Here is a 24,304-nt window from a genome sequence, read left to right on the forward strand (position 1 = left end):
AAAGAATAGATAAACTTTGACAATCACCTATTGTGAATGGTGGATCCTGTCTTATCTGTCATTATAATTATGCCTGTAATGATATCACCTCATAGATAAGCAGGTAACTGCAGTAAAGTGATCTGTACAGACCAAGAAGTGTCGCCAATTATTTGGCTTAGTGGCCAGTGCTAAAACTGCAGAATGATATGGATTTTATTAAAATATAGACATAAAAACATGATTTAAACAATAGGTCATTTTCCGATGACACATTTCCTTAAAAAAACAACTATATTTTGCAGTTTTCCACGTACAATGTTCTTTCTTTGGCACTGTTTTGAAAGTGCAGTCAACATACAGTGCCCCAGATACTGCTGATCTGCTGTACATGTGATTTGACCGGAAGATCCAGCCAATTAAAATAGGCATTTCACTGCTAAGTTTATAGAGCAGGAGGAGCTGAGCAGATTAATATATACGGCACTTTTATAGGAAAAGATTTAGTAAAACTTGTATTTTATTCATTTAAATTCCTGCTCATTCTGGCCCTTGAAGTCATGGAGGAGGTCTTCCCTTTATGACTGTATACCGCCGCCTCCTTGACTTCAAAGTCTAGAAAGTGCAGGGATATAAATGAATGAAACACAAGTTTTACTGAATCTTTTCCCCAAAAATTATATATCAGTCTGCTAATCTCCTGCTCTATAGCACGCTGCCTGCAGATTAATTTGAATTTTCATGCTGAGGGATTCCCTTTAAAAGCACCTGAAGTGTTTTTTGTTTTTGCTTTAATATTCATTAATTCTTCTTCTTGTAGATGGTGCAAGAAGGGAGGAAGTTGGAGAAGCTAGTGAAGAAGAAAATTGGTTTGGGACAAACTCAGAAACCCCATCCGAAGATTCCTTTGGTGATGTACAAGAAAATTTTAAATTGTCTCCTACTAATAGGGGTCGAGAGTCACCCACATCTCCCGATACTTCTTTAGGAAGTGCTACTCCAAGTTTGAATGCTGACCTTGGATTTTTTGAAAATGAAGTTTTTAAAGATGTCTCTCATTGTAAAGAACAATTGTCCACTTCAGCATCTTCAGTGGATGAGGATGATCAAGCCGGTGTGAATAAGCCATTAAGTAGTAATCTTCGGCGGTTACTAGAAGCTGGCTCTGTTCAGCTGGGATCAGAAGTGTCTACAAATGGCAGGGAAGATACACAAGGTCTACAGTTTTCTCCCTCATCTCACCATGCAAAGCAGTTGAGTGTTCTTGCTAGAAAACTAGCTGAAAAACAGGAAAACAGTGATCAATATGGGGCTGCACCCGCTAGCCGGTTTATATGGAGCCAGGATAAATGGCTACAGAACTCAAATAACACTTGTGGTCTGTCACCTGATTCTGCAATCCTGAAACTGAAAGCTGCTGCTAATGCTGTCCTCCAAGACCAATCTCAAATGAGAACTGAAGAAACCCTAAGGTTTGAGACCTTTACTTCACCATTCAGTTCCCAGTCAGCTAGTTCCACATTAGCAGCTTTGTCCAAAAAAGTTAGTGAGCGAGGTATGACATCAGGTCAAGAGCGTCATTCTTCAGCTGGCCCATTCCTTTCTTTGGCATCAATGACCTCGTCCGCAGCCTTACTTAAGGAAGTTGCTGCACGTGCTGCCGGCAGTATGCTGGCTGAGAAAAAAAAGCCCCACATTTCAGAAGACCCACTACCACTGCCAGAAGACAAACAAGAAAAGGGAACTACTGTACAGTCCTTAGAACTGTTATTACTCCCTTCACCGAAAGGAAGGACATCCAAATCTGGAAGTCAAGGTACAAATATATACATTTTCCCTTTTACAGATGTCCTTAGAGGGGTTGGTTTCCTGAAAAAATATAAATGTCAGACAAGTCCCCCAATTTTCTAAGGCCCTTTGCACACAGGCATCGCTGTTTTTGTCCGGATGTGTTGCGGGTGCATTGCGGCAAACCTTCGCGAGTAGGCATACAATTTCAGTCAGTTTTGTCTGCGATTGCGTTCCGTTGTTCAGTCTTTTTCCGCACGAGTACAATGCGTTTTGCACGTGCGTGATAAAAAAATTGAATGTGGTACCCAGACCCGAACCCGGACTTCTTCACTGAAGTTCAGGTTTGGGTTAGGTGTTCTGTTGATTTTAGCTTCTAACATGGTTATAAGGGAAAATCATAGCATTCTTAATACAGAATGCTAACTAAAATGTCCATTGAAGGGTTAAAAAATAAACTCACCTCATCCACTTGATCCTAGCAACCATGCGTGAAAATCGCACCGCATCCGCACTTGCTTGCGGTTGCTATGCGATTTTTGACGCAGCCCCATTCATTTCTACGGGGCCTGCATTGCGTGAAAAACGCAGAATATAGAACCTGCTGCGATTTTCACGCAACGCACAAGTGCTGCATGAAAACGCTCATGTACGCGGCCCCATTGAAATGAATGGGTCAGGATTCAGTGCGGGTGCAGTGCGTTCACGTCGCGCATTGCACCCGCGCAGAATACTCTCCCGTGTGAAAGGGGCCTAAAATAAGAAAATATAATCATGTTATACTCACCAGGTCCTCCTGCTGCTGCTGCTGCTTATTTACAAACTGCAGCAATGATGTACAAGCAAAGAGCACTTGGCTGCTACAGCCAGTGGTTGTCCTCAGCGGTCTAACACTGAAGATTGGCTGCAGCTAATTGGTTTTTATAAAAAATATTGAGCCGTTCTGTCCCAAATGCTTAACTGTTTTTCTGTTTTTCTAGTTATGTGAATGGTACTTTCAGGTCATCTAATCAACCTTATCTCTAAATTACTAAAGGTCATAAACACTTATTTTGCTTTAATGAGTGTTTATAAGGTCAGAGAGCAAAAATAAGGAGCCCCTCGGGAGCAGGGAGAAAATGCAGACATTGCTAGTAGATAAACTCAAAGCTGTTAAACCGTTCAAAATAGAGACCAATAAAAAAAATAAAACATTTTTAGCTCAAATTGAGTACAATGCAATAATACAAATTTTATATAATTTTTTTTTAAAGATAAAAAGAAACCTCATTAGCGCCACCATGTGGCAAAATGCCCATATTTTTACAATATGAATGCATTTTTCTCATACAGTTAATACATTAACAGTGAAAAAATCAAAATGGCCTTTTTGCCATTTTTTGGTTGCTTCACCTCCTCAAAAAATGAATTTTTGAACAAAATTTTATCAAAAAGTCATACACACTACCAAATGGTTTTAGTAGAAACTACAGGTGCTTCGTAGACATAAATGTAAAAAAAAAAGCTATGGAGATCAGAATGTCGCAATGCAAATATTATTTTTTCATTTCCATTGTTTTAATTTTTTTTATATTCAAACACAAGAAAAACAATACAAAGGTGGTATCACTGTAATCCTACTGACCTGGAAAATAAAAGGAACAGGTCAGCTTTACTGCATTGGGAACTCTGTAAAGATAAATCCATAAAACTGTGGTGGAATAGCGTTATTTTTCCATTTCTGCCCATTTTGGGATTTTTTCCCAGCTTCCCACTACTTTGTATGCAATATTACATTAGAAACTGCAAAAAACAAGCCTTCGTACGTCTACCTGGGAAGGCAGGTAAAAAAAACAAAATGTAAAAAAAAGAAAATATACAATGCCTTGAAGGGGTTAAAGAGGTTTTCTGATAATTATACTCATTTTACTTATGTCCTGTAGCCTGCATCATCTATTGAAAGATTCATGCTTACCTACTTTCTGCCACTCCATCCTACATGCTGGTTCTCATTCCTCCATCTTCCACTCCCTGGTTTGTTTTCTTCAAGGTGGGCATGGACATGGTCACCTGCACCTGTGCTGCCAATGATTGGCCGTAGTGGTGCAGGTGACCTTGTTCATACCCATCCAGAATAAGAGGCAGATGCCTCTTAAAGGGAACCTGTCACCTCAAAAATGCATCTACATCCCCCAGCAGTACCTCGTAGTAGCCCGCAGCCTGTTAATAATCATATGCTTCATCCTGTAGTCTGATGCTGCATAACTTCAAAAAACGCAGTTTTATTCTCCATCAGCGCTATTCTGCCGGCCAGCTTGCAGTCAAGGGAGCAGCGGCCTCCTTGCTTGAAGTCAAGGTACTGCTGGGGGATGTAGATGCATTTTTTAGGTGACCGGTTCCCTTTAATTAATTAGGTGCATCTCTGGCACTTAGTGCTCTAGAAACTGAAACGTACACCAGCTATAACTTACACCACTTTCTGGAGCATGTTATTGTAAATTTAGCGGGCCATGATATGCTCCGTTCCTTCTGCTAAGTTTCATATATGGCGTGCCCCAGAATTTTTAAGCCACAGCAGTGGCATAAAACTTTAAAAACAGCTTTGTAGAAATCACTGTGTGCAGGCCCAATCATGTCCCATAATGTCTTGCTCAGGTGTGACACAGGGAGTTGTGGCCAGTTTACAGATATCAGAAGCTCAGCGGAGGCATACGTTAAGGCGCAGGCATACTGCGTCATGGGCATCCATTGAGCAGGCAGTGAGCAAACTCCAGCCTGTTACATGGATGGGCAGTCATGAATGGTTCAAAATAGCCTTACTTCACCTTCATTGACCTTCAGTGACAAAAGCAGAATAAGCAGAGCTAAAAAGATTTGTGGTTGTCAGGCTTTGCATTTATGAATTGTTATTATTAATAGAAAATTTGTGGAAATGCATTTACCTTATTTTTTGGACTATAAGACCTAAAAATGGGGGTAAAGTGGCAGTTCGTCTTATAGTCTGAATTCTAATGACAGCTACCATTAGCATGCGGGAGGCACAGGGAGGTGAGTGCAGCGCTGCACTGGCTGAAGCCAGCTTCCCTGGTCGTCTTCCTGGTCCCGCGGTGGTGACCACGCACAGCAGCAGGACATAGTGCATGTAGGCATTCACTATGACCTGACACTGTGCTTGTCAGGTCATAGTACACAGCGGGACTCAGAAGAGCGGAGAGTCCTGGATATGCAACGCCATCCAGAGCAAGCAAGGTAAGTTTATTATTATTATTATTATTATTTTTATTATTATTATATATTTTTTAAATGTCTGATGGGGACTGGGGGGGCGATCTGAGACTGTGGGGCTTTGTGGGGGTCTGATCAGAGGCTAATATGGTCTGTTTGGGGTTCTGATCTGAGTCTGATGGGTGTTGGGGGGGGGGGGTCTGATGCTGGCTGATCTGGGGCTGAGGGGTCCAATCTGAGACTGAGTGGGGCTGGAGGCTTGATCTGAGGCTGATGGGGTCCCATGCAAGGCTTATTAGGGGTCTGATCTGAGTCTGGTGGGGGCTGTGGGGGGCTGATCTGAGGCTATTGGAGGTTGGGAGGGTCTGATCTGAGGCTTATGGAGGCTGGGGAGATCTGATGGGAAACTGATCTGAGGCTAATGGAGGATCTCATAAGAGGCTGGAGGGGTTTGATCTGAGGCTGATGGAGGGGTCCGACTAAACCTGATCTGAGGCTGATGGAGCCTGGAGTCTGATGAAGTATGGGGGTCTGATGAAGAATGGAGGTCTGATTTGGGGGTCTGCTCTGAGGACTGATGGAAAATATATATTTTTTCTTGTTTTCCTCCTCTAAATCCTAGGGGCGTCTTGTAGTCCGTTGGATCTTATAGTCTACTACAGAATAAAATGTAGTCTCTAAATAGCTGTGAAAGCATGGGCGCTGGTACTATAACATGGGTGCACCTGTACTCTGTATTTTGTAAGTCGATGTGCAATTAGTTACACATCGGATCCATCGCACAGCAGTTCCCAACAGGCTTCATGGACGATGGGGTCTGTCTGTTTTGCCAAGGTGCATTGGGGGATGTTTTCTGGTAAATATGACCGAATCTTAGATGGAGCCTCTCATGTATATGTGAACAGAGGCTTATGGTCGGTAGGATCTGTATTGAAGTTCAGGCAATTCATCCAGTGTCAAGATAAAATACATAGTAATTTTATAGTGATACCTAATAAGCAGGTGTGTTAAAAAGGTATGCAAAACACAACACCTTATCTTATTGTGGTAACCTTTCTGGTGCAAGCGCCAAGAAAAATCTCTCCTTTCCTAACATGCATAACGTACGGCTTGTCCATGTTCCTTGTGAAGTGTTTGAGATTAGATGTGTCTGTAACAAGGGTGCCTTACTAAATATGAGCACTAGACACATGGCAAGATAAGTGAACTCCAGGCCACAGTGTGTTTAGGATGATGATGAGAAGGTTGCTCATTCCTGATAGTTCACAGTCCAGAGCACTAGCTGCATTTTTACACAGACTGAGTAATAGTAAGACTCGGTTACTGAGCACATAATACATAATGAAGAATCAGACCTGTGACATGTGTTTCCAAGTCTTAAAGGAAATTTATGGGCTTAATACTGTATTTCCGTGTTTGAGGATATCACTTGGTTATGTAGATTAATTTGCCTTTTGGGCAGAAACCATTATTCTTTGTTGGGATGACGTTTTATGCTTCTGTGTACCATTGCATTTCAGTAAGGAAGAAGAGTTTACATAGATGCACTTTAGTTGGGAAGGCATGTAGTGCAGAATATTCTTAAAGAGGACATGACTCCTGTTCAGACATGTCAATTTCAGTAACTAATTGTAATACCAATTCTGGAGCATCTATTCTGACTCTGTTTTGTGCCATTTCTGCATTATAAACATATAATTACAAATTGCCAGCAGCAATTGGTAAAGATACTGCTGGGTGTTACCAGTAGAGGGTGTGTCTAACTCTGTCCAATCAGTGCTGCTGGTGTCAGACTAGCAGGGACACCCTTCCAACTGGTAACACCCATATGTACCTTTACTGCAAACTGGTGACCATTCATAATCTTCTAGTAGAAATGGCACAACAGAATGCTGATGCTCCAGAATTGTTGTCGTTTTTGGACACAAAACCAGAGGTGGATAAAAAAAAGGATGATAAGGTAGCATTGAGTTTTTATTTTTATTTATTTATTTTCTTTATACTTAATCTCCCTTTATGATCCACTCCTGGTTTTGGCTTGAAAACCTGAATCTGGATGCCCATCCTAAGGCCCTGTTCATGTGGCATCTTTTGCAGGAAGAAATTGGTGCAGATTCTATACCAAAAAGCTTTCGGGAGGTCACATGGAATCAACCTCCCATAATTTTTTATTGGAGGTCACGGTTTTGCCGTGACCTCGTCAAGAAGATTCTGTGTGGATACCTGTGGCTTTTTAGTACATACTGCATGCAATATTCTGCTTTCAAAAGATGCCATGTGAAAAATGTCTGTTTTCTTCCAGAAACCTCAGCACCCCTGTCCATAATTTGTGTCTTGTGTTGCAACTTGGCACTATTAAAACCATTTTTTCTAATTCCGGGCAACCTCTATACTTAGGTTTTTCAATCCCCAAAAATAAACACCAACAGGCACCAAATGTGTGAAAATGACGAATCTTGGCTACACAGTAAAATTTAATGTAAATAAAGAATTTGCATGTTTTCAGCATGTCGCTAAGCATGTTAAATTCCTCCGAAAGGGTTATTCCCATGTCAGACATTGGAGGCATATCTCTAGGATATGCCCCCAATGTCTGATATGTGCGGGTCCCACCTCTGGGATCCACACCTACACATAGAACGAAGCCTGAAAAGTCCAGAAGGGTGCACCGCACGTGCGTGGCTGCCCTCTATTAATTCCTATGATGGTGCCGAAAATATCTGCGCTTTGACGGTGTGCCTCTCTTTTATTTCAATGGGGCTTCCAACAGCACGCTCGTCCATTTTCGTCGGTCCCATAGAAATAAATGGAGCGTGGCCACGCGTGCACGGTACTTCCTCCTGGACTTTGCGGGCTCCGTTCTAAGTATCCTAGCAATATGCCCCCAATGTCTGAGATGGGAACAACTATTTAATCATTTCTTGTGTAGATATATTGCTTTACTTGTGTTTACTTACCACATAGTGTAGCTACAGCTGCTTTCACAGTTCTGGAATCATTTGACACACTTTCACCTTTCTTGTTTCTTTGGGGCCTGTTCAAATGGCAGAATTTTAGCGTGAACACACCAGGAAGGCATATGCCCCTATATGGTGTGTGCGACCAGCCACCGCTTGAAACCATGGTGGCATTTAATGGAGCTAAACCGTGAGAGAGTGCATGGCATCTAAAGTGAACAATCGTTCTATAAACTGCTCATGTATTTAGGGAAAGCTCCCATTGTAGATGCCAATATTGTCTATAGGGTCCATTAGTCAGAAGGAGTCCAAAAGTGTGTCTTTCCCTAAGCATCCTGTGGACCAAAAGTGCATGGGGTTGTTAAAATGAACCTGGGAGACAAGTACAGCTATGTTAAGACCAAGCATAGCTGCTACTTGTACTACTAGATCTTTCTCTGTATGTCTCAGCTTGAGAACCTCTTGCAGCAGCCAGGCACCCCTAGGGAGGAGATCATTTATTTTTTCTGTTCTGAAACAGGCCTCTAACTTTATAGCAGATGGCTCTGCGGGCCTGGTAAGATGATCATCTAGAATGGCAGCCTTATCAAACTCTACACATAAAGCTGTCTGGTTCAGGCCCTGGTCAGGGGACGCAGGATCAAAAAGTAGACTCTTCTATCCCATGCATTGTTGGGTTCAGCCTTAGATGACATCCTAGGGAAGGCTTTTGGTATCAAAAGGGATTTCCATCTGAATCACGTTTCTTTCAACAAAGACGTTCCTTTTGGGCTCAAGGCAAGGGCAAGCAAGATCAGAAGAGGAAAGACTTGGGTAATAGATGACAGGCTTTCAGAGACCGAGTTTAATGCAGAAGGAGGTAAACACTTATCTAGAAAATAGAGCCATAGTTCCAGTTTCCGCTTTATAACAGTTTCAGGGTTATTTCTCCCCAGTTTTTCTGATAAAAAACAAACAAAAAACTGTGGATCCTTCAGAGCAATCATAAATCTCAAAGCCTTAGTGCTCATGCACACGAACATTGTTTGGTTCGACATCCGAACCAAATTTTTGGCGGCTCGGATGCCGATCTATTCACTTCCGTGTACTGTGCGCATCCGTGGTGCCGCAAAAAATAAAAATAAAATAGAACATGTCCTATTCTTGTCCGTTTTGTGGACAAGAATAAGCATTTCTATTATAGGCGACCAGTTCCAGAAATTGCGGAATGAACAAGGGCAGCATCCGTCTTTTTGCAGAATTGCAATTTGCGGACCATCAAAACACGGCGCGATCGTGTGCATGAGCCCTTAAACAAGTACATCATCTGCAAGAGAGTCAAGATGGAATCCATAAAGTCAGCCATAGATCTCCTAAATAATAACTATTTTATGATAACATTGGACTTGGCAGACGCCTACTATCATATTCCCTTTCACGAGGACTCTCAAAAGTATCTAAGATTCGCCATTCAGAGGAGTGCTCTTTCATTTCCAGTTTAGAGTTCTTCCGTTCGGTCTATCAGACGCACCAAGTGTGTTTGCAAAGGTTATGTAGAGGTGTCCAGCTTTCTTCATCAAAAGGGCATCCTAATAATTCCTTACCTGGATGACTTCTTCCTGGTGGCTCAACCAGAGAGAATTCTACAGGATCATCTTCAGGTTGTGGTATCAACATTCTCCTCCCTGGACTGGCTGATAAATCTCGAAAAAATCTGACCTAACAGCAAGTCAACAAAAACATTTTTGGGGAGTCCTCCTGGATTCCAGACAACTTTACTCATTGATCATTAATATTTTAGTTTTTTGGCAGACGAGAACCTCATCTATATGGAGCTACTCACCTAAATTATCCCCTCATTTAGATGGTCTCAGGCCTACTAGAGTTCTACAATCCTTCCTTCTAATGGCATGGGACAAAATAAAATATTCCTTAGACAAGAAGGTAATAGTCCCAGGAGTTGTCAAAAATTCCCTCGGTGGCTACTAAGGAGGAACCTTCAGAGAGGAGTACTATGGCCAACACATCATCAGCTGGTGATCACTACCGATGCTAACATCAGGGGATGGGAAAGTGCAGTAGTCCAGTTGGCTATGGAACAAACAGATGAGTCAAGCATCTTCAGATTTGAGAGAGCTCACAGCAGTTCTATATGCCCTGAAGAGACTAGAATCTTCAGTAAGTTCCAAAAACATGAAGATCCTATCGGACAACACCACCACTGTGGCATATATTAACCATCAGGGTGGTACAAGGAGCCATTCCCTGGACTCTGTTGCAACCAAGATCTTTGTATAGGGAGAAAACAACCTGACCTCCTTATCTGCAGTTCACCTAAGAGGGAAAGAAAACAGGATGGCTGTCTTCCTCAGCAGACGCACTTTGAGGGAGGGAGAGTAAACCCTGAACAGAGTCTTTTTTCCTTTAAATAACTCAGACAGGGCTTTTTTATACTGTATTTTATTTTATTTTTTGTCACAAGGGAAGAATGTACAAGTAAAAACTTTACACACTCTCAGCCCAGTACAGACCTCTTTGAGTAGACACCACTGTCAGTACCTTGGTAAAAAGGTCTGCTTTATGCCTTCCCTCCTTTTGCATTAATTCCAAGGATGATTACGAAAGTACTGGAGGAGCAGGCACAACTAATTGTAGTAGCCCCATATTGACCAAAATGATCATGGTTCCCTCTCCTCCTAGAATTTTTTTCAATAAAGTGGTTGTCACTATTTTAAATAGTAGGAAGAAAATCACATCCAATATTTGCCACAGAATCAGAAATAAAAAAGTCTAAAGTATGAGTGGGGGAAATGGGATCCTCAAAAACGAATGGATGTACTTATCATACCAGAGTTCTTACAAGCGGGCTTAGACTTGGTGTTAACGGTTCTCATGGAATCCTAATTTGAACTATTGTTAGATATTGCCTTAAGACTGCTCACATATTAAACAACCTTTCTTTTGGCAGTTACTACAGCAAATAGGGTGGGGGAGATACAGGCATTCTCTTGCAGACCACCTTACATCAGAGTTTTGGAAGATAGAGTCATCCTAAAACATTCTCCCCTGCTTTTCTTCCTAAGGTAGTGTCGAAATGCCATTGTAAATCAGGAAGTATCCCTTCCGTCCCTTTGTGCAGAGCCAAAATCATGGTAAGAGAAAAATTTGATACCTTGGATGTGCGCAGGTGTATCCTGAAACATCTGCGTGTCATGGAGACCTTCAGAAAATCAGACCACCTTCTCTTTCAGTATCAGGAGCCAAACAAAGGTCATACAGTGAGCAAGGCTACCATAGCACATTGGTTCCGATTTGACTATTTCTTTGCGCTATCAAGAAAAACATCTATCTCCTCCTACAGGTCTTAAGGCACATTCAGCTAGGTCAGTCTCAACCTCTTGGTTGGAAGGGGCTTTGCCTTCCTGGAGCAGATCTGTAGAGGTGCTACGTGGTCCAATCCGTCTAAATTTTTTAAACACTTTAAGCTGATTGTTCTAACTAATGAAGATTTAGCTTTTGGCTTCAAGGTTCTTTCTGCGACGGTCCCCACCCTAATGGGACTTTTCTGAATATCCTCCTGTCAGTGTCGGTGTGGAGGTGTTAGGGAAAGATGAAAATTACTTTTACCGGTAATTGGAATTCCCATTTACCTCCACAATGGCACTGAGTCCCCCCCCAATAAAAAAAAGTAAATGTATTATTTTTTGGGGGTTCTTACTGGATATTGTTTATGCACATGTTGCATATTTTTGTGGTTTCTTTGTCACTGAACCCATCTAGGAATAGGAGGAGACCTTTTTATTTGGAGCTTCTACACTGTTTCTGTCCCTTGAGAGGCGGGGAAACCCTCTTGTCAGTGCCGTTGTGGAGTTTAACGGGAAATCCAATTACCAATAAGGGTTATTTTCATCTTTTCTAGACGCCATCTGTTTGGTGTGTGCCAGTATACTATAAAACAAAAAGTATGGAATAGCAGAGTAGCCAACGCTATGCCAATTTTAAAAAAAAGTATATGTTGAATGTGAGACCCAGTGGGTGACAAAACCACCATATGGCATGCGTCACAGGCATCCGTTAAAAGTATATGTCATGAGCTTTTCAAAGGATTTTTCTGACGTAAAATGGATGTCTATGACAGTGGCATCTATGCTGTAGACATATAATGTCACCCACTGGGTCTCTTTAACGGATACATCTGGAAAAACTTTTGAAAAATCTGACATGTGACATATCCATGGAAAGGATGCCAAGGCAGATTTGGGCTGCAACACCGATGCTGCGTACATCACTTACTTGAATGGGGTCGCAGTGCGACTTGCAGGTTGCCGCGGGTTCCACAGCCAAGATCGCTGTAAGGTCCCAGTTCTAGGCATCTGTTACAGCCTCAGTTTATTGTGTACTTTGGGCTCTTTTCCCTGTGTGTGCGTTAGAAAAGACAAAAATGTGACGTGAACAGCGCCTGTGCTGGGATCCTGCGATGCTCTCTGCAGCACTGCCCTCTGGGGGGGAATTGTTATTTTTTTCTATTTCAGATTACTAAATGGTACATGATGTAAGGACTGTGGGTATAATAATGGACTATAGATAAATAACTGTATTGATGTAATCACTCATTCAGATCACACTTAGCGGTTACATGACATAGAGAAAACCTTCCCAACAGAATGGTTGTCCGATGCAGTAGTGCTTTGTGTAACATGCAGATGCTACAGGATTCTAGTTGTCTGCCACGGCAGTGTTCGTGTGGTCTCTAGTGCCGCTTCTAGTAGGTGTAAAAAATATATTTAAATATTGCAAATAAAATGCCCTTGTATATGAATTATTCAGCAGGACATTGGGAAACCTCAGAATGAGAGTTGTGAGGTTACGTGAGGACGCAGTAGCCTGTCAAGGAGAGAATGCAGTCAGTGATTTATCTGAAGATGACAACTAATCTCAAAAAATGGATGTCTGTGCAGCCCCTCCCTGCTGTCAGTAGAAAATACATAGCCTGACAACAGCTTTTATTTCTTTCCAGTTTTGCCGCATGTGATCCCTGTCTGATCAATGGCAGCAATATTGTTATCATTGGGTACTGGTCCCGTATATTGACAGCATCAGTCGGTCACTACAGCACGCTTTGTGGCTAGTTTTGCTAGAATACAGTATCTGGTCTGTGCATGTGGCACACTTTGAAGGGGACAGGATGACAAACTGGCATAAGGAATTTTCCAGACCATTAGATAAATTGAATGCCCAATTCGTGCGACACATATTAAAAATCACTAGTGCTCAGTGCAGGTAAAATGAGGCCTGACTGTGCTCTTGCCTAGAATCTGACGATCTCTCCCGGCTGCTTTATAAAGACCAGTCTATTCATCCTTATTAGTAGTCGTCGTGTTGCACTGGTTGGGGCCTTGTGGAGCACAGCAGGGGATCTGTAGTAGAGAATGTCTTGGATGTGCATAGGAGACGTCCTGCATGTCTTTGTATATACAGTATTGCACAAAATGTATACTTTTAGACATATGGGCAGATTTACTAGTACTGTCTAAGATTTAGACTAGACATCCTAAAATGCCTCCAGATTTATTACAGCGGCTGATCTGATAAATCTTTATACGGTCCATGTTTATACCACTTAATAGTTGGCTTACTTAATTTCTGCCAAAATTCTGGGGCGTCTTAGAGGTTTTTTTTGGATAGGTCGTCAATGTCTGATTAGTGGAGGTCCAACTGCTAACACTACTCATCCCCTCCTTCCCAAGAGGCCACGGTGTTCCTGTGAGTGCCACAGAGACATCACATTCATCGGCTCAGTCTTTTTCAAGGGAATGGGCCTTGCTTGGAATACCAAGCACAACCACTATACAATGTACGCCACCAGTCAGATATTGATGACCTATCCGGAGGATAGGCCATCAGAATCCCCAACACCCAGAAAACCCCTGAGCCATGCCCATTTTCTGCTAATGCACTTGTTGACCACATCAGTGTCCAGGACACTTAATAAATGTGATGTAAGGATTGTGTGCCAGAACATTGTCAATGAAAAATCCGCCTCCTTATTTTCTTCTTTCTAATAAGGTAACATAAATTTAGGATAACTCTATTAGTTTTAGGTTCACACACCATAATTAACTTTCTTGATTCCTCTTGTTATTTTATGTGAAAGCTCCAGAAGAAGAAGTTGGAAAGCCTTTCCAATGCCCCATCTGTGGATTAGTAATAAAGCGGAAAAGTTATTGGAAAAGGCACATGGTGATTCACACGGGTTTAAAAAGCCATCAGTGTCCACTGTGTCCGTTTCGTTGTGCCCGCAAGGACAATCTGAAATCACACATGAAGGTAAGGTTATGTTTTGATAAAGCTACATAGAACAATAAAGACTGCTTTGTGCTAGCAATACAGAATGCCTTTGATATGAAATTGGAAGTGGACGATGATTGCCTTGCAACCCTGAAAGGTTTTTTTTAAAAAAAATCTTGTATCCTACCTTGTTATTGCAAGTAGATGCTTCACATTGTTAAATCTGTTTCTTGCCAGCTTGATTGCACTGACATCAGGCTGTATATTAACCCGTTTTCTTCAAGCAACATTTTACAAGCTGCTTATATATTTGACAGGATAAAAAAAATAAAAATCTAACATCAGGGAATATGAGGAAATAAAAAATAATAATAACCAGTTACTTACATGTTAAATCCCCCACTGCTCTGGTGGTCCCCACAGGTCTTAGTTTACTTTGCTTCAGTAGCCATGTGCTGTATAGCTCTCTATTTTGGCATCATGTCTAGTATTATAATATGCCACTGTTATTTTGCCATGGTATAGATAGCATTATTATTTTATTATTTTGGGTCTATATAACATAGTTTTTCGATACGTATTAAAGCCATTGTTGAAAATGCTTAAAAATAAAAACTATACTCTGTCATCATAAAGATTCACCCTTCTCATTCCCCTTATGACTGCTGCGGGTAGTAGGCAGAGAGAAGCTTGTGAATAATATCGCCTACCTCTGCTTGCCCACTCCATAGGGGTGCTAAGCGCTAGCACATTCTATGGATATTGTTTCAGACTACTTCCTCCCTCTGGGACCATTGGGGAAAGGGAAGGGCCTGAAGTTACTACCATGCAGTATAAGAAAAGTGTCCCTCTGGCTAGATGGACGCTTTAATGGTAAAAGTGAACAGAATGGTTTCAAGGAATGTGGCCAGGGAATAGAGACATTTAGAAAAATTCACCATGCCATTCCACGCTGGATAATTTCTGTCAGGTATTAATTTTCATATTGATTCCTCAGGATAGGCCATTAGTATGTGATCGGTGAGGGTCCAACTTCTGGCACCTGTTTGAGGCGGCCGTAGCATTCCTGTGAGCGCTGCTGCCTCCTCATAAATTAACAAGCACAGTACCATCCATAGGATAGCACAGCTGTGCTTGGTATTGCAGTTCAGCCCCATTAACTTGAATGGGACTGAGCAGCACCATGGTCATGTGACCGATGAGCGTGACATCACATGCCTAGAAAGAGGCTGCAGCACTCACCAGAGCACCACAGCCTCTTCAAACAGCTGATCCGCGCCAGTGTCGGGAGAAGGACCCCCACCAATCACATGTTAAACTGAGGATAGGCAAACAATATGAAAGTGTCTGAAAGCCCCTTTAAGAGAAAAACACGAATGACGAAACATTGTATGTGGTAATATGTAGTTTTTCTATGAAGGAAAAAAAAAATTCTCTGTATTAGAACTACTACAAATCTAAGTCAGTCCATTTGTAACATTTTATGGGATTGTTGTAAAGCTGAATACTACTAGGAAGAATCTCCAAATATAGTGATATAAAGGAAAGAACGTTAATGTTTATTACTATTGATTCCACCATCAGGTCCACCAGCACCAAGACAGAGGAGAGACCTTCCAGTGTCAGCTCTGCCCTTTCACCTCTTCACGCCATTTCAGCCTGAAACTTCACATGCGCTGTCATCAGCACTTTCTTCGGGCTGAAGCCAAGGTGAAGGAAGAGCCTAGTGATCCTGACAATAAGGGATCACCTTTTAATAATTCCTTGGGCAGCCACGATGAAGGGAGTGCTTCACCTGCACAAAGTTCTCAGCTTCCAGAAAACCTAAGTCAGATCAGTTCTTCAGCTGTGAGTTCACTACCCATCAAGGAGGAACCAAAAGACAATGACTGTCCCTCCATGATGCCCTTCCCTGATAGACCTAGCAGCAACAGCAGCATGAAGCTGAAAGATGCTTTGGACTTTGTTACATGCCCATCATCTCTTTTCAGTCAGGATATCTCTGTCAAAATGGCTTCGGATTTTCTGATGAAGTTATCAGGTATGAATTATTTCCTTATTTCCATTCACATTTTGTATAGAATATTTGAAAAGTCAAAGTGAAGGGATATTTGCATTTTTACATTTTGCAAAAATGACCATATTTGTTGTCACACTTGCAATAAAACAATAAGGCATAACTGATATATCTCAACCCAGCCTGCTGATTTTGACAGGATCAGCCAACCTTCTAATGTGTATGGGGACCTCCTGACTCTTGCTGCAATGGGGCAGAGAATATTGGGGCAGATAAGATTTTGAGAATGTTGGATTTTGTTCTTGGGGAGATAAGCTGCCTGCCATAGCGGTCTGGCAGTGTTGTGCTCTCCTCTCCTATTTTCAATACATACATGCTTTTCCAAGCTGAGATGCATGTGTGTGGGGGATCAGGAGATGTTGTGGTTGTAGACGTGAGCCTTTTGTCGACAGTTACCTATATGGACAGCTTTAGCTTTTTAGCAACAGTTGGTAAACATGTTACCCTTTTTATAGAACGTGCTAACAAATCTACAGTTGATCATCTATTTTTTTTTTTTGAGAAGTAAAATCAAAAGTTGAAACCAACATGACTGTAACTTTTGCTAAAATAATCGCTACAACCAAGCAGAACATATTACTCTATATGGGCACCCACACATTTATACCTAGGAGCTTTTATGACATCCCATTCTAAAGCAATAGGCATTAATATAAAGTTAGTCCCCTTTTACAGCTAAAACAGCATTCAGTCTGGGTAGGCTTTCTCCAAGATTTTGGCGCAGAAGGAAAGGAATGCCATACGGTTTTTGGAAGGCAGATTTTGCTGGACGTTTTTTTTTTTTTTACACCATGTCCCATTTAAAGCCCCCCTGATGCACCCCTAGAGTAGAAACTCCATAAAAGTGACCCCATCTAAAACTACACCCCTCAAGGTATTCAAAACTGATTTTACAAACGCTGTTAACCCTTTAGGTGTTCCACAAGAATTAATGGAAAATAGAGATACAATTTCAAAATTTAACTTTTGGCAGATTTTCAATTTTAATAATTTTTTTCCAGTTACAAAGCAAGGGTTAACACCCAAAACAAACTCAATATTTATGGCCCTGATTCTGTAGTTTACAGAAACACCCCATATGTGGTCGTAAACCGCTGTACGGGCACACAGCCAGGCGCAGAAGGAAAGGAACGATTTTTGGAAGGCAGATTTTGCTGGACTGGTTTTTTTGACACCATGTCCCATATGAAGCCCCCCTGATGCAACCCTAGAGTAGAAACTCCCAAAAAATTGCCCCATTTTAGAAACTACGGGATAGGGTGGCAGTATTGTTGGTACTAGTTTAGGGTACATATGATTTTTGGTTGCTCTATATTACACTTTTTGTGAGGCAAGATAACAAGAAATAGGTGTTTTGGCACCGTTTTTATTTTTTGTTATTTACAACATTCATCTGACAGGTTAGATCATGTGATATTTTTATAGACCAGGTTGTCACGGATGTGGCGATACCTAATATGTATACTTTTTATTTTATTTATGTAAGTTTTACACAATGATTTCATTTTTGAAGCAAAAAAAAATCATGTTTTAATGTTTCCATAGTCTGAAAGCCATAATTTTTTCAGTTTTTTTGGCGATTACCTTGGGTAGGTCATGATTTTTTCGGGATAAGATGACTGTTTTATTGGCACTATTTTGGGGTGCATGTGACTTTTTGATCGCTTGCTATTACACTTTTTGTGATGTAAGGTGACAAAAAATGGTTTATTTAGCACAGTTTTTATTTTACATTTTTTACAGTGTTCATCTGAGGGGTTAGGTCATGTGATATTTTTATAGAGCCGGTCGATACGGATGCGGCGACACCTAATATGTATACTTTTTTTATATTTATGTAAGTTTTACACAATGATTTCATTTTTTAAGCAAAAAAATGTTTTAGTGCGATTACCTTGGGTAGGGTATGATTTTTGCGGGATGAGATGACGGTTTTATTGCCACTATTTTGGGGTGCGTGTGACTTTTTAATCGCTTGCTATTACACTTTTTGTGATGTAAGGTGCCAAAAAATGGTTTAGGAACTGGTTTGAAAACTGTTAAATATTTTTCGTGGGAGAACCCCTTTAACTTGGCAGAGAGCAGTCAGGCTGGTCATGTGTTCCCGGCCAAACCTAGCCTTTAGGCTGCCAGATAGAGTTGTCATTCCACAGAACTCAAATCAACTGCTCTTCATGCCAGTGGTGGTGTGCTTTACACTTCTCCATCTGACGCTTGTCATTGTAGTTGGCATATTATTACAGTATGCTCGAATTCAGTGGACTCTATAGAACGAGTCATTCTTTCACAAATGTTTGTAAAGGCCAACTGCATGGCTCGGGGCTGCATTTTATACCCTTGTGGCAATGAGGCTGAATGAAAGACCTGAATTCAATGAATAAGACTAGAGATGAGCTAATTTCCGATTATGAAATTCGTTCACACTTCATTTGTTGGTACCACGGACCATAACGCAATTCTATGACGGAATGCATAACGAAATGCCTTTAGATGCATTCCATTATTCATTCCGTCATTATAGAAGTCTATGGGCTACAAAACGGATCTGTTCTGTTTCCGTTATGCAGGGGAGTCCTCACCTGCATAACGGAAACGGGACGGATCCGTTATGCAGTCCATAGACTTCTATTATGACGGAATGAATAACGGAATGCCTTTCTGTTATGCATTCCATCATAAAATTGCGTTATGACCCATGGTAACGGAATCCGTAACGCAGTTCACCTTTTACCACCAAACTAAGCGTGAACAAATGTCAAAATATGAAATTCGCTTATCTCTAATTAAGACGTGTGTCCAAATACTTTTCTCCATATAGTGTATCTTTGTAAGCATAACAAAAATGATCAAACTCGCCTTAACATCTATTTTACAAAAAAGTGGTAATTATTTAGGTCTTATATGGAAATAAAATTTAAAACAGTTGTTTAATGAAATCAGCTTACCCCCTATCGACTGAATAAGTGTCTGATCGGTGGGGGTTCAACCACAAGAACATTGGTGCTGTGTGCTGGTATGAACGGAGTGGCAGGTCAAGCCTGCTTGTTGCCTCTCCATTCATTCACTGCTGGAGATAGCAGAGCACTGTAGGTGGCCATCTTCAGCAGTCCCATAGAGAATGAATGGAATGGCAATGCATATGCTGAAACAGATGCTTCATTCACATGGGCGTATGAGACCACTGTTGATTTGTACAATCCCTTTATGTTTGGTGCTGTGAGTCTGTTTGTTTCGACACATTGCTAAAGCCGAGTAAGAAGGCCTGTTGCCTCTTGATATGTTGATTTCTACGAGGAACATTGGCAATTAAGCTAAATACAGTAGACATGATAGTGAGATTTTATATGTTTGCTCTGAAGATGGGACTGAGTTAGTAAAATGCAGTTGTTTCCTGAAGATTGTAACTTTAAGGTATGTACGTGCTCCCTCCAGTTAGAATATTGTTTCCAGTATGACCATTGTAAATTGAGTCTCTATGAAAAACTAGTAACTGGCTGTAAAGCCTTCAAAATATCAACCCAAAATTTAAAGGGGTTGCGTGTTAATTTAAAGCATCCTGATGCCACTAAATCTCATAAATAATGAGCCTGCACCCACTTGATCCTACAGCTCCTGTCTTCTTCAAGGTGCGTCTACAAAGCCCCAGTGGTAACATAGAGGTATACAGCATGTGACCGCTGCAGCCTCTCACTGGCCTTGGTGGTCTCATGCTGGATACCTGCATGAGACCCTTTACATAAAAGATTTAGGAGATAAGTGTCTGCCAATGCTTCACAATTTAGAGAGTGTTGACCTGCTGTTTCACTACCACTGTTATACTTGTTTCTCTGGTTGATAATGTCCCTAATAGTCTGGGAAAGTAATGCACATTGTTTCAATTCTTAAATGAAAAGTAATATATAAATATATAAATCTCAAATGTAAAAGCTTGTCGAGAGGTTATACTTCAAATTTGGACATCACGAAATGCAATAACCATTCAGCTGCTTTAAAGCATCATTGTCAGGAGACAAAGGCTAGCTAGCTGGGGACGGTTCACTAAAACTTTGTTAAATTACCGATATGCCATTATAAAAGCCACCGTACATCTGTGAATAATAGTCCAGCTCCATTCAAAGCTAGATCATTGTGCAGCTCTATAATATCCCCCTATCTCTCTTACATTTACCCTTTGACCAACCATATTCCAGCAAATTGCTGAAATTATGAGCTGGCAGAGTTTAGTCGGCAAAGCAGCAGAACAGTAATGAACTCTCATTTATAGTTAAAATAAATCTATTTTGGTGTTTTTGGAATTGAACTTTTTTTTTGTTACTTTGATGATTACAAAAGCCATTAGAAGCCACTAGAGATTGACAGTGCTCTTAAATGGATGGTAATTGGCCACTGAAAAATACAAGTTGCATTTTCCTAAATGTCATATCGAAATGACTGGTAGATGAAAATATTACAGTATATTGTTCTCTGCATTTTTCTTTAATGCCTTACGATGTGTTCCTGGAAAAGCTTAGTGTTCTCATGTCCCTTGATCCTTGCTCCTTAGAGAGTGTGGCGCTTTTGACCTTTGAATGCAGGCTGGAGAGAGGATTCACTGGGTATAAAGATCACATTTTAAACACAGAGAAAAAAGTCAGAGAAAAGGAGGTAATTGTCTAGATGAACTGTGATTAGATACTGCCCTTAATCATTTGACATTTTTGCTGCTAGGCCTTCCTTGGGCAATACAGGGTTATTGTCTCCATAACATGATATTATCTAGGGGGAGAGACCGTTTTTTATAAGAGTACCTATCGTTTCAGGAGACTTATCAGAATAAGCTGTTGTGTGTACATCAAGAATAACACATCCTGCTCCCCTATATCTTAGTCTTCCCCCTGAGAAGCAGCAGCAAGTAAGACATTTCACAGCTGTACTGAGCAGTGTAGTTGTGAATCTAGCACTGGGGTGCGATAGAAAACTTACTAGATGCTGAGGCTGGGCTCTTCCTCTCCAGGCTCCTCTCTCCAAAGGCTAGTCCATTAGCTGTATTTTAGCCCACAAACAGGGGGACTAATCTTATCACGTGCCAGTCTTTTACTATGTTTGCTTTTGTAGCTTGCCCTTAGCAAGTGAATTAGCATGAGCATCAATACCAGGAACAAATTTTTGTCAAGATTGTCACCCTTGTCAAATCAAAATTTCTGAGTTAGCCAGTTATTCATAAAGATCTCTGACTGTGACTCTGTCAGCGAATGAAGACGTTCTTGTTTATAGCCAGAGACTGAAAGCCTGTACAGACTTCCTAATACCACCTAAATCTGAGGGTTTACGGCAATTATATCCAGTGTAGACAAATCGTTGGAGTGTTACACTGCACAGTAAAATGTCTCTGAAGCTTCAGCCTCTCTTGCCTACAAGATTCATATTGTCTGTTCATATAAGGTTGTACAGTGGTATGGGTTTTATCAATGTAAAAATAAGGATTGTTCCTGGTAAAAGAAACTGCCAGCACCAATGGGCATTTTCTTACTGTACCCACTTAGTGTACAGCCTCCATCTTATACCAGCCTGAAATACTTCTCTTTGCTTTGTGTTTTGTCATAGTTGCACAGTAATATGTCTTTGAAAGTCTTTTTTTTACATCCTGATCCTAGTTTTTGTATTCTTTTTTTTTCTGTAGATAATTATGGGGCAGCCATCTTGCTTGAGATGCTGTTAAGAGCATTTAGATATGCTTTACAGCAGCCATGTGGACCATAATGGTCTGTTCCATTTTTGGCTAAGGAACGACTGAGGGGGTGCAGCTTAGCCAAGGGATGGGCTAAATAAACTTTTGTCCTACTGTAGAGAGAGTTTCCAACTTCAGCCAGCTGGAGGCTCCCCTTCCACACAGGATTGCAAGGGATGGGCTAAATAAACTTTTGTCCTACTGTAGAGAGAGTTTCCCCTTCCACACAGGATTGCAAGGGATGGGTAGGGCACATGGCTGCTACTGGATCCACAGAAATTACTTCATTTATTTAGCAGTTTTAATTGCCATGTGAGACAAAATGGGATCAAATAAAGGTAGAGATTAAGACCAGGAAATGCTGGGATATTTTCTCTTTTTGTGCATTTACTATATTTAGTGTTTCTTCAAAACACATACATATATAGTATATACTGTATATTTTATTAATTCATCTAGACTGGGTTCGCAGAGTAATGGCAGAAAATTGGCACTTCTCATGTATTGTTATTAGTGATATCATTGTACACTTTTCTCGTCTAGTTCATGCTTATGCATTCTTCATGATATACAGTGAGGAACAGTCAGGTGGACAGGTGTCTTTAAAGAGCTCAGACAGGTGCTTCTAAGTTAGATTAATGAGTGGAGTAGAGGTGGACTTTTTAAAGGCACAGTAACAGGTCTTTGGAAGCCAGAATTCTTGCTGTTTCTCAGCTGTTCAAATACTTATGTTCAGCAGTGCAAGACAAATAAATTCTTAAAAAATCATACAATGTGATTTCCTGATTTTATTTTATTTTTTATTCTGTCTCTCAGAGTGGGACTGCACCTACAATGTGAATTTCAGACCCCTCCATGATTTCTAAGTGGGAGAACTTGCAAAATCGCAGGGTATTCAAATACTTCTGTTCCATGTATGAGCAATTTGTGTTGCAATATAGAAGTTTTGTTCCTCTTATACACCCCAAATTCAAAATTGGGATACTTTGTAAAATGTAAATAAAAACTGAATGCAACGATTTTCAAATCTCCTAGACCCATATTTTACTCACAATAGATTATAGAACACCTATCAGATGTTGAAAGTGAGACATTTTACAATTTCATGAAAAAACAACAACTCATTTATAACTTGATGACAGCAATGCATCTTAAAGTTGGTAGGGGACCATGTCTACCATTGTGTAGCATCCTTTTATCAACAGTCTGTCAACATCTGGGCAGTGAGAAGACCAATTGCTGGAGTTTGGCAGAAGAACGCTGTCCCATTCTTGTCGGATGTAGGATTTTAGCTTCTGAACAGTCAGGGTCTTCTTTGCCAGATTTTTTGTTTCATGATGTTTCCCTTTGCAAATCATTGATATTTATATAATATGTACTGTATATAGTGGGACAATCAAACTCTTCACAATTTTACGTTAAACATTTTTCTGAAATTGTTACACATTTTTTAGACGCTATTTTTTCACAGATTGGTGAGCCTTTGCCCATTTTTGCTTCTGAGAGACTCTGCCTCTCTAGCATGCTCTTTTTATACTTACTGTAGTTACAAATTGCTCCTCCACCAGTTTTTTTTATTAGTACAACTTATTTTCCAGCCTTTTGTTGCCCCTTTCCCAATGTTTTTGAGGTGCGTTGCAGCCATCAAGTTCCCTATACCTAGACTATCCTAGGCTATAGAAAGACGGATAAAGAACTATATTCTGTGGGACCCCACTGTTACCTGCTGGGACCCCTACCCAATGCACAGCAACTGCGGAGGGTACTACTCTCAGGTATTCTGCAGTTGTGGCAATACACTGCTTTACACGCAGTAGTTTGCAATACTAGATATAACCAGGTTCAATCAACAGGGCAACACAGCAGCTATTAAACTTAGGGGTTTTCCGATATATATATTTTTTTTTACTGATGACCTGTCCTCTGGATAGGTCATCAGTATCTGATAGGTGGGTGTCTGACACCCGGGACCCCCGCTGATCAGCTGTTTGAAACGGCAGCCCCGCGGCCTTATCTTTGCTTTTCCCAGGCCAAGTGACGATACGTTCATCAATAATGTGGCCTAGGAGCAGCTAAGCCTCCTTCAAGTGAATGGGGCTAAGCTGCAATACCAAGCACAGCCGCTATAAAATGTACAGCGCTGTGCTTGGTAAGCTGCGAGAAGGCAGCTCAGGCCATTTACCTTCTCAAAACAGCTGATCGGCGGGGGTCCTGTGTGTCGGACCCCCATTGATCATACACTGATGGCCTATCCAGAGAATAGGTCATCAATATAAAAATCTCGGAAAACACTTTTTACAATTTATTATGATTTAGCAACACTGC

The 24,304-nt window shown here is 41.0% G+C and overlaps 1 protein-coding gene across 4 annotated transcripts in view; it reads left to right on the forward strand.

Annotated features, from left to right (window-relative positions):
* Nucleotides 1–24,304, forward strand: part of ZNF827 (zinc finger protein 827) — a 230,424-nt gene that overhangs the window by 54,394 nt on the left and 151,726 nt on the right. For all 4 annotated transcript variants that reach the window (XM_044300432.1, XM_044300441.1, XM_044300449.1 and 1 more), the window contains exons 2-4: nucleotides 800–1,795; nucleotides 14,062–14,234; nucleotides 15,780–16,236. In XM_044300432.1, coding sequence (XP_044156367.1) covers nucleotides 800–1,795; nucleotides 14,062–14,234; nucleotides 15,780–16,236 — 1,626 coding nt within the window. The remainder of the gene's footprint in view (nucleotides 1–799; nucleotides 1,796–14,061; nucleotides 14,235–15,779; nucleotides 16,237–24,304) is intronic.

This window comes from Bufo gargarizans, chromosome 1, assembly GCF_014858855.1.
Source record: "Bufo gargarizans isolate SCDJY-AF-19 chromosome 1, ASM1485885v1, whole genome shotgun sequence".
NCBI lineage: Eukaryota > Metazoa > Chordata > Amphibia > Anura > Bufonidae > Bufo > Bufo gargarizans.